General features: G+C 41.8%; 1 protein-coding gene across 2 annotated transcripts in view; it reads left to right on the top strand.

Moving 5' to 3' along the window:
* Positions 1–12,023, top strand: part of F5 (coagulation factor V) — a 75,837-nt gene that overhangs the window by 8,917 nt on the left and 54,897 nt on the right. For both annotated transcript variants that reach the window (XM_030301911.1, XM_030301912.1), the window contains exon 3: positions 2,258–2,380. In XM_030301911.1, the coding sequence (XP_030157771.1) occupies positions 2,258–2,380 (123 nt within the window). The remainder of the gene's footprint in view (positions 1–2,257; positions 2,381–12,023) is intronic.

Raw genomic sequence — 12,023 nt, 5'->3', positions numbered from 1 at the left:
AGACACGATCGCGTGGTTCATGGGTCCGAGCCCCGCACTGGGCTCCCTGCTGTCAGAGCAGAGCCCGCTTCACATCCTGCCCCTCCTCTGCTCGTTCTCTATCTCTCTGTCTCTCTCTCAAAAATAAATGAACTTAAAAAAAAAGAAAACTGTGGGTAAAAAGATAGGAGCAGAGAAAGGTAGGGCCTCTGTCTCAGAAGTCCCATTTTCTCTTTGCCAATAGGTAGACATCCTATCTTTCAACATCCATTGAAACATCCTTTCGACATCCATTATCATTTCGACATCCTGATCTTCATCATTCCCAAGGGGCAGAACCCCTTCGGCCATATAAGGTAGCGTATTCTCAGGTCCCAGTAGTTAAGATGGGGACACCTCAGGGAGGGCCTTCATTCTGCCTACCACGCCCACCAAACAAAACCTTCCCACAGTGGCCTCCCTTTCGGAGAACGACACCTTCCTGCACCCAGCTGCCCAGCCAGAGTGTCACCGACCATCCACAGCAACTTGGACCCCTCACCCTCCACCCATATCCCATCCATTGAGGCCTGGCAGTCTGGTCTCCTAAGCGCTCTCTAGCATGTTCTTATCACCTCCGCTACTGTAACTTTACGGTAACTCACCGACATCACCCCCCTGGAGCCTTCTATCTGCTCTCTCAACATCCACTCTCGATTCTCCTCGGCTCATCCTCCACCAACGCAGCCAGAGATTTAAAACCCCAAATCTGGTCCGTGTCTCACTTCTGCTAAAAACTCTCTAATGGCTTTCAGATACTCTTAGAGGAAAACTCTAAATGGCCCAGAAGGCCCTACATGACAGGGCCTCTGACTATGCCTTCAGCCTCACTTTCTGCTCCTTTCTCTTGCCTGTTAAGCTTCACCTTCACCATGGCCATCTGCCAGTTCTCCAAAGAGGCCAAGTTTTCTGGTGCCGCGGACCCTTTGCACATGCTAATCCCACTTTGACTTCAGTTAAAACATCGCTTCCTCAAGGAAGTATTTCCCAACCCGGATCCCCTCCATGCGTCCGAGATTGGACGAAATCCCTCTGTAAAATGCTCTTCAGGGTGTTCTGTACTTGGCTTTCACAATACTTACCATAGTTTGTCATCAAATGTTGGTGGGATTATTTGTTAAAATCTGGCTTTCCTACCTTTTTTGTAAGCTCTGTGAAGGCGCCTGTTTTACTCACCATTATAATGCTGACAGCGAGGACAACGTGGGCACTCAATGAATATGTTTTGAGTGAATGAATACATATAGCGTGAGGGGTGGACTATTAAAAGGTGGTTAATGGCCCAGTATGTAGAGTCTGATAGGTTAGCTGCCTCTAATTAGCTACATACTATTGGGCAAGATGTTGAAACTCTCTGAGGCTCAGTTTCCTCATCTGTAAAATGGGTATGTTACTATCTCCTTGAAGATTTGCTCTGTGGTCACAGACTTCAACTGGCATTCATGGGCAGTGGTGATGGTCATTATATTATATCGATATTATATTGCTCTCCTGTGATTCCTAGTGGAGAGAAGCCAGCCCCACAGAGTTTACAGATGGCTTGGCAATGAGAGCGGTCAACTCTTGTCACTTGTCTGAAATAGGACTTCTGGTGACAGGTTCTCAAGATTTAAAGGACATCAGAATCAGTCAGGAGCACATGTTCTTCACAAAACCCCAGTGATTTCCCATTTCACTTAGGAGAAAATCCAGAGTCCTTACTATGCCCCCTAAGCCTCACATGACCCACCCCTCCCTCACCTGTTCTCACTCTGCCCTCACCATTTCTCTTACAGTTCTTTGGATCCAGCAAGCTCACTCTTGCCTCAGGGACTTTGAACTTGCCTCAGGGCCAGAGTACTGCATGATTTGCTCCCTCACTTCACTGAGGTCTCTGAGGTCTCCCACCTCAGGGAGATCTCATGGAGTCAGTCACCTTCCCTCAAACCACCTTGTGTAATTGAAAATGACCATCTTTCTTTTCTTGACCAAAGACAAAGACAGTAATCTCCAAGAAATGACGGTGGGTCTGAATGGGGGCGGACATGGTCAGAACTATTCCCCCTCTCTCTTGACTTGTTTTGGGCACAAGCCAAGCATTTCTGCCTTCCTGTCCTTACCTGCCTGCCATGTAGAGGCAATGAGCTTGTCAGTCTCAGGACCAGGAGGAACGACCGCCATTACTCATGGGGTTCATGCTTAGCAGCTCTGTCTTTGGTAGTCCTGAACACAGACCCATTATAAATCCTTGTTTCCATAGGACTTCTTGGGCCAACTTTGTATGCGGAAGTTGGAGATATCATGAAAGTTCACTTCAAGAATAAGGCAGACAAGCCCTTGAGCATCCACCCTCAAGGAATTAAATACAGTAAATTCTCAGAAGGTAAGAGGAATTTAATATCCCCCTGTCAGCGGAAAATGTACAACTCTAACAGCAGTGTCAAACATTGAAAAGCAGATTGTTAACCACATGTTAGAGAAATCTTTCCTTCAACTGGTAATTACGAAAGTTGTTGCCTTTGTAAGTTTCAAAGAGGAAAATGAACAAGTTCTGGGGTCATCTAGACCTCGGGTTCTCACTAGGTTCTTGCTCTTATAGTTGGATGGACAAGCTCCCTAATCTTCCTGAATTCCAGTATGTTCATCTGTAAAATGAGAATAGTAATACATGCACCTTGCAAAATGGTTTAAGGCAGGGAGGTCCACAGACTTTTCTGCGATGAGCCAGATGGCAAATACCGTTGGCCTTCGGATCTCTCTTGTAACTACTCAACGATACCTTTTCGCGCAAAAGCAGTCACAGACAACGTGTAAGCGAAGGAGTATGTCTGGGTCCCAGTAAAACTTTAATACAGAAACAGGCAGCTGGCTGGATTTAACCCATGAACTGTCGTTTGAAATCATGAGATAGGACTAGCCTGACAGAGGGCCAAGCCAACACGGAAAGCACACTTAATACGTGGTATTTTGTGGTGGTGCTTGTAGAAGTATGATTCAAATTTTGGACATAGTGACGTGGTTAAGAACGTACGCTTCGAAGGCAGACTTAGGTTCCCATTCCAGCTGTATCGCTTTTGACTCAATGGCCTTAACATCTCTGAACCTCAGTTTTATCATCTATAAAATGGGAATGGTTATACCAACGCCGTAAGATTGCTTTGAGGATTAAGTGAGATCGTTTAGGTAGTGGACAACACATGGTTCCTGGAACATGGGAAGCCCTCAATAAACGACAGTGGTGATAAAGACAACGAGGGCAAAGATCACGAGGACAAAGGTGGTAAAAGTGACTACATCAGACACATGATAGTAAGCACCTATTGTTGACATCATTCTAGTTATTTTCGTTATGCTGACGTTCAGACCACAATACTGGTATAAGCACCGATACAAGAAAATTGTATCTATGTTGTAATAGATATTGGTATAATAACAGTTTTAAATAACTTCAGGCCCTTCATGATTCACAAATCTTCTTCCTCCCCTGTGTTCCAGCCATCATACCTTTGAAGAGAGCAAGTGAGTAGGAAAGTGAGTTGTAGTGCAGGTTCTAGAAGTAGACTGCCTGGTACAAATCCTGGCTCAGACACTTACTAGCTGTGTGACTTTTGAAAAGTTACTTAGCATTTCTCTGCCTCATCTTTCTCATCTGTAAAATGAGAATAAGAATCATACCTGCCCCATATCGGTTTGTTGTCATGAAAGCCTTGAACAATGTCTAGCATATAGTAAACACTTGATAAACATTAGACGTGATGGTAACATTGAGTCTTCAGTCAACATGGATTCCAGTTATGTTATATCTCAGTGAAAAAGTTTTAAAATATGTTCAAATAACTCCATATTTATCTGACAATTTATGGCTTACAAAGTGACTTTTACATTTATTATTTCTTGTGTGAATTGATTCGTCAAACTCATTCCAACTAAGGTATATATGACTGATAATAGGTCAATGAACTACCCTTCCCAGGACTATTTGCATTAGTGCTCGATCTTTGGATTAAGGAAAAACAATGAAGGATTAACTGTGAAATTTCAGGCATCTTAAAGAGCCAATTTGGCAACACTCTGAGTGAGGTAGCATGCACAGGAGTCTCTCTTGTGTTCTTAAAATCATACGGCAGCGTAGCAAACAACCATTTAACCTACCTATGAGGCTTCCAGATGACTACATCAAGAATTCAGCAATGGAATGTCAGAGGGGAAAACCCCCAAAATGTCACATCCAGGTTCCATTTCAAATAGGGGAGGAGATAAGGTTTGTGGACTTTGTACTCCAGCGGGGCTGTTTGCACAGGGAGCAAACCTTGCACCATTGCCCCCGTTCCTTTACTGTTTATTTGTTCCCACGCTCCGCCACAGCCAGTCCTTTATGAGCAACGATTTAAGATGCTCCCACCCCTTCCACTGGCCACCCGATTACTGCCACGACTCTCCTAAATCTGAGAAAGGCAAATACAGATTGGTGGGGAATGTGGAATTTTTATTTTGGAAGCGAGATGCAAATCTAGTAAGTAGGTTGAGTGCCCTGCGTGGTAAAAGACAAGCCTGTTCGTTTTAGTGTACCCTCCGTGTTAAAATAAAATATCCTCTTGCCTGACACTCACTCTGGCCCAGAGCCTTCCTCTATGGTTTGAACTAATTTGGGGAGCATGGAAATCAACTAACTACATACTGAGTCAGCTACATGAGAATCCAGATTCCTTTCTCGCAGAAGAGTAGGTACTGGAGAGATGGCTTGAGAGAGGACTCAATCCTTGCCCCTATGGCCGCCTCATCTAACCAGGGAATGACACCACCTTGACACTAACCCTACTTCTCTGGGAATTAATCCTTGAGCCCCACCAACGATGTGGAGACCTACTCTCATTAGCTAGAAGGAAAAGATAGCCGTGGAAAGAATGCTGGCTTTAGACCCAGGATGACCTGGTTTTAAATGTGGGCAACTTCTGGGTGCCTGGCTGGCTCAGTCGGTTGAGTGTCCAACTTTGGCTCAGGTCATGATCTCATGGTTCGTGGGTTTGAGCCCCACACTGGGCTTTGTGCTGACACCATGGAGCCTGCTTCGGTTCGGATTCTCTGTCTCGCTGTCTCTGTGCACCTCCACTGTACGTGCTCGCTCTCTCTCTCTCTCTCTCTCTCCCATTCTCCCCAAAATAAATAGACATTAAAAAATATTTAAATTTGGGCAATTTCATTTACCCCTAACCCTTAGTTTTATATCTGTGAGATGAGCATAGCAGTTCCTCCCAATGAAGGTTATTTCGGGGATTAGTTATAATATATGTAAAGTTCTTGGCACGTGTTTGACACCCAAGGTCAGCCATTGTTGGTGTGGTTATGTCATGGCTTTTCACAGTGCAGGTGTTAAAGTTTGTTTCCAGAAGCTTAGATGAAGGAAGGCCTTGGCCTTGAATAGTGCTAATCATTTTATCTACACTTGAATGAAATAAAACTCGTAGATTTTAGATGTCAAAATGAACTAAAATTGCACAGAAAACCTCAGTTATCCGGAGCACAGAGAAGTCATTTTGAATCATTACATTTTCCAGATGTTTTGGGGTTTATTTCTTTACGTGTGTAAGATCCTTTAAAAATTTTTTTTTAATGTTTATTTATTTTTGAGGGGGGGTGAGGGGCAGACAGAGAGAGGGAGACACAGAATCCAAAGCCGGCTCCAGGCTCTGAGCTGTCAGCACAGAGCCCGACATGGGGCTCGTACTCACAAACCATGAGATCATGACCTGAGCCAAAGTCAGATATCTAACTGTCTGAGCCACCCAGGAGTCCCATAAATACTTTCTTAAATCACTTTGGGTATATGTTGTACTTCCCCAGACTCTCTTGAAACAGAGGATGAGAAGTAAAACTCTTATCTCTAAGCCATTCCTTCCAATCCACTATGAGACTTTGCAAACACCCACAAATGTTAGAATTATGTGCAGTCTAAGTAAATGGACTCTAAACGAAAGTCTACATTGTCGCCTGTGGTGTTGTCTACAGGTAAAGATCCTGAGCTGTCACTCACGGGTTTTGTAACATCTGTTTTGGTTGGCCAGAAGCCTTGTTGCTTTTCGAAATGTTTGGCTGTGCTTTCGTTAGGTTGGAAATCTGAGTTCTGGCCGGGAAAGAGGCTACTCGGTGTGAAAGTCTCATCCTGGCCTTTCATCCATAAGCTGGCATCACCTGACATAAATGCCAGGTTGTCGTTGGCATTGCCGACCACTTCTGGTTGTACCCCCCCTCCCCAGGTGTGCCCGAGAGACACCTCAGTCATACATAGGGAAGGATGAGTAACCCATTTGACAGATCGGACAAGTCATGATTTGTAAAAATGCTCACAAGAACATTTCCTTTACACATGTATTTAAAAGGAGTGTGTGTGTGTGTGTGTGTGTGTGTGTGTGTGTGTAGAGAGAGGGAGATAGAGAAAGAGAGAGAGAGGGAGAGAGAGAGAACTAGTGGGGGAGGGGCAGAGAACAAGGGAGAGAGAAAGAATCCCAAGCAGGCTCTGCACTGTCAGTGCAGAGCCCGATGCGGGACCCAAACTCATGAACTGTGAGATCATGACTTGAGCAGAAACCAAGAGTTGAACTCTTAACTGACTAAGCCACCCAGGCACCCTTGATAAGAGTATATTTTTAAGGCAGGAAATAAAATATCTTTAGCTGTACCAAATCATTTAAAAAGTTTCTATCACTGAGAGTTTCGATTTGAGGTTAAAATTTCAGAGACTCTGTAGACTGCACGCCCCGAATTGTTTGTAATGATGCACCGTCGAGCAAATTTTGTTCTTTAGTAAGATTTTTGTAGCTGTTTTGGTCAATTAACTTTAAAAGTTCGTTTCAGAATGAATCTTAATATTATTCTTTTATTTGCTTTATATCCTCACTTAAATGTGTGAGTTGCGTTATGAGTATTAGATCACAAGATTAGTTTTACAATATTCAGCTATCTGCTGGTAAGTCAACTCTGAATAAAGGAAGAAAGAAGAGGGGCGCCTGGGTGGCTCAGTTGGTTGGGTGTTCGACTTCGGCTCAGGTCATGATCTCACAGCTCGTGAGTTCGAGCCCCGTGTCGGGGTCTGTGCAGACAGCTTGGAGCCTGGAGTCTGCTTTGGATTCAGAATTTTTCAAAGAAAGAGAGGAAGGAAGGAAGGAAGGAAGGAAGGAAGGAAGGAAGGAAGGAAGGCAGGAAGGCAGGCAGGCAGGCATTTTCCACCAGAGGTTTGCATCTAGTGTTGCCAAATTCTCCATATGAAAACTTAGTCTTAGGGTTTTTCCAAAACATTCCAATACTTGACATAATGTAGGCAATGATATTTTTCCCTTTTCATCTGAGTATTTTGGCCTTATACAGATCCTTCTTTGGGTATATGGTAAATACCCGAACAACTCTAATGGCTGATACAACAATTCTCGTAAGTCTCAGAAATGTGGACTCCCCTTCAAAAGAGACTTGCACATCCTGTGCTGTGGAACCAGGTTCCTTATAGAACGTCAGCATTCTAATTTGCCCATTACCTAAATTATAGCTTCTAAAGAAGGTTCTACGGGGTACCTGGCTGGCTCAGTTGGTTAAGTGTCTGACTTCAGCTCAGGTCATGATCTCGCCGTCCATGGGTTCAGGCCCCGCGTGGGGCTCTGTGCTGACAGCTCGGAGACTGGAGCCTGCTTCAGTTTCTGTGTCTCCCTCTCTCTCTGCCCCTCCCCTGCTGGTGCTCTGTTTCTGTCTCTCTCTTAAATAAATAAACATGAAAAAAATTTTCAAAAAAAGAAGATTCTGAGTGTTCAGATACACACTGAAGCATTTGCTAAGTTTATTAAATGGAGAGGAAAAGAGCTGTTCTAAAAATAAATAAGTAACAAGGGAGGATCTCAAGAATGAGCACCCTATTGGGTGACCAAAACAGGTCTTCTCAGATCTTCACTTTCCCAAAGCTTGTAGGCAGCATTTTACATTTGAAAAAAAACCAAAAAACCAAGGGCCTTTGGCAAATAATTGGTTCATCGTGACAAGAGTAAACAAATTGCAATGCTGACTATGAACTGAGCTGGCAGTGAACAGACTTAAGTAAATATAAAACAAAGGGCGACTCTTGTGTAAAGAGTTTATTCTCGCAAGAAGCTGAAGAAGGACTTTTTGTGCTCTAGCACAATAGTCCTTCCTGTCCATTTCTCCCCTCTTCTGTTAAGAGATTAGGCTTTTATTTTGATGACAAAGTCAAAATCCGATTCATCAAAAAATGCATTTCATAAATGTTTCCTTTAAGTAGCTGTTAATACTTCATACCTCATATTAGGTAGGTTGTGAAATCAAAAATACACCATGCCTGGTTTATTTTAGGCTAAAGGTAAAATAAAATACTTGGAAGTGAAAAGAACAAAAACCACAATAAAATCATGCCCCAATTATCTCATTATCTCAGTCCTCAGTGTAATTGGAGAAGCTATGCCCATGTACAACTTTGTTCACTATTTATTTTAAGATGCTCGTATTCACCTTTTAAGTAGTATAGCAAACTTAATTAAAGCCATTCATTCAATTATTTGAAATGTATCTTACATGTAACTTCATATTCCTATTCCTTTCACACGAATATGAAGTTCTCGATGATTTGCTTTGGTCACTAGACAGACACTTAAAAATCATCAGTTCAAATAAAGCAGGATACAAAACCATGACCATTTAAAAATAAATTTGATATCATTAGAGAATCAGTCTCATTGCCATATCTAGTATGTGTTAAAGCCTTTTAGGTGATTCTTAGATATTTATATTGCTTGATTGTAATTACAGATGCACAATGTGAACACTGTGGCTTCTCCACTGAAGTGGACCTAGAAGAAATCTAGAGGTGAAACCCACCACAGCCGAGACATCAGCATGTACCCTACTGGGCTGTGGGTAGACTTCAGGGTCTTACCTCTTTATATTTGCGTCCAGTAACCTAGCACAGAGCCTCCCCCGTGCTCTGAAATTTACTAATTTTGCTGGTGATCGTGATTAACAGCCCAGTATTATTACCAGTTTTTACCACTTTAGAGTAGATACGTCACCACCTCTAATCTTTCTCACATGTGTTAAGGTGAACACTTAAGATACAGCTAATCGGAGGTAAAACACAAAGGAAAGAGGCTGTATCCATTGCAACGTGGCTGAGAACGAAAAAGCCAACATCGTGAAGTGTAGTGCTATAGCATTGGTTAGGCGCCAGGCATTTTACGTACAGTTTTTAGTTCTCATAACCCACCAAAGATGATAATATTATTACTAGAGAAAGGATTATATTGTTATGAATGGGAAACGTGAGGCCCAAAGGCAGGTCAAGAAACTCCCAAAGTCACCCAGTCAACAAGTGATACAGTCAAGAAATTTCAATTCTGGCCTCAAAACTCACGTACTTTCTTTCACAATCTATCATCAATTACATAATCTCACAAATACTTAATTAAAAATTACGATGAATATTATATGTATTTATGAATACTTTTAGAAATATAAATATATATATTCCATTTATATATCATATACACTTCATATGATATATATATGTATGTATATACATATGTATATGTATGTATATATACGTATGTATATATATGTATATGTATGTATATATACGTATGTATATATATGTATATGTATGTATATATGTATATGTATGTATACATATGTATATGTATATGTGTGTGTGTATATATATATATATATATATATATATATATATATCTCAGAGATCAGGGAATGAGTAAACTGACATTTAGGCTGATGTCTGAAGGTTGAGCATGCATTTATCCAGAGAGAGAGAGAGAGATGAAGAACTTCAATAGTTATCTCTCACCCTACAAAGAATATCACATTTGTCCTCTTGAGAGCTTGTGAAGGCAATAGAAAGAATGTCACTTTCTACTATAGGAATTTCCTGTGATGTTTTAACAGCTGGAACAGTGGAAGCATCATGTCCAGAAACATAAATTGGCTTCTTCTGAGGCCAAGAGGCATGAAGCATTGAATAAGGGCCCTCAGGCTTGATTCCCGATAGTTCTAGTCACTAACTTGCCATGCCAGTTCCAGTCAATAGACAAGGTTTGATCTGAGAGGGCAACTCTCCTTATCAGACCTGTTTGTTCTTTTCTACCAAAGCTATTTTGTAACTTTCCAGAGATAATACTTCCTGTTTATTAGCAGAGACTTCTCATAAACTCTTTTTTTTTTCTTTTTTAGACTGAAATAATAGTACTACTCTCAGGAAATTATTCAAGCTTTTAACATTTCTCAACTCCTAATAATTTTAATATTCAGATCCTTTTTATCATCAGAGTGAGAGTTCAGCCTAGAATAAATATTGCTTATCGGCGTCAAACTATCTTTGAGGAGAAGAAAAGATACAACCGAATGCCACGTTAAGCTTTTCACTAGCACGAGGGTCACAATTCAGATGCCTATAGAAGTCAGGAGGCTAATTCAATGAAAAAAAAAAATGTGTCCTTTAGGGACTGGGGATCACAGAGCCACTGCCCTATCTAAAGGCGGTAACCAGGTATCAGGTCAGGCAAACTCCTGGATACAGGAATTTGGTTCAGTGTCGTGAAACGTCCATGCTTTAGTTGTTGCTGTTGTTTAAGAGAAGAGAGCAATCCAGATTCTTATATGATATCTACATAGTGTTAATGTTGGCATTTAATTTGTTTTGATGCCATGCAATCCTAACAAAACACCTGTGAGCTAAGACTCGCTAGCTTTGGTTCTAGCCCACAGGACCTTATATCTTAAGAGTTCCATAAACACTCAGTGAGCACCTTCTCCTCGCCAGGCACTGTGAAAGGCACCAGACGTGCTAACACAAATACAATCCAGCAGCTGCCTTCGAGTGGCTTACATTCTGGTGACCGAATATGCACGATACAACTAGTTGTTATCTAGTCGGAGAAAATGAAATTAATCATGCAATGCCACACACATTTAATTATAAATTATAATGAGTGAAGTAAAAGAAAAAAATCTATAACGCAATTAGAGATCAGGAGTAAGCTTACATCTAAAGGATGAGCACGCATTTGTCAAAAGGAAGAAAGAGAAGAACACTCTAGGCAGAGGGAGTAGTATCTGCAAAGACCCTGAGGTAGGATGGAAAGGCTTGTCTGGGGAACTAAAAGGTGGCCCAAGAGAGTGATATGCAGTAAGCAAGGGGAAAAGTCACACACGATGAGAATGGAGAGAGAAGTAGGGGTAGGTCATACAGGGACTTGCGGTCCATGTTAAGAATTTTGTGAAAGTAGAAGCTATCATCAGGATTTCAAACAAGAACATGGCAAAGTAAGATCTGGAGTTTTGAGGGATCATTCTGGATACAGGTTGGGAAATGGATTGGGAGGGTACTCTTATGCCAGAATCCCAGTTAATAGGCTAATTCTGGAGTCGATAGCTTTAGCCTGGGGTGATGGCAGTAAAGATACAGAGAAGAGTGCAAACTTGGGATATATTTTGGAGGCAGTAGGTTGCTGTGGGAGTACAAAATGCACACAGCTTAGAGATATGGAGGGAGATTACCCTGGATAGGTAGACTGGGAAAACTCACGGATGACTTCAGCCGTCATGGTAACACACTTGGACTTTTCCCTATGAGTAAGACAACACTTAAAAGTTTTCCAGAATGAGTGAATGCAGTTGGATTTGTGTTGCGTGAACAGTAACTTGATTCAGTTTCCTGTCTTTAGTGAAGACTTTGAGGTCCAGCTGTGACTGGTTTTCTCTTCCGTGTGCCACCAGCTTAATCCCCAGCATTAAACTGTCAGCTTCTGAGAGCGTTAAAATCCATCTTTGTTTCCCATCTGTAAGACTGATATCATGACTATAATATTATCTCGTTTGGTTCTTTTCTCTCCCATGCATATAAAGATGATGCTCTGCCCTATGGAGATACGTAAGTAAATGTGGATACACCTACTCAACTCTTCTACATTATGGCTTCTATGCTCAGAACCTTATGTTGTACAGTAATGCATGTTGCTGCTGTGCCT

Source organism: Lynx canadensis, chromosome F1, assembly GCF_007474595.2.
Source record: "Lynx canadensis isolate LIC74 chromosome F1, mLynCan4.pri.v2, whole genome shotgun sequence".
NCBI lineage: Eukaryota > Metazoa > Chordata > Mammalia > Carnivora > Felidae > Lynx > Lynx canadensis.
This window is presented reverse-complemented; position numbering and strand designations above follow the sequence as displayed.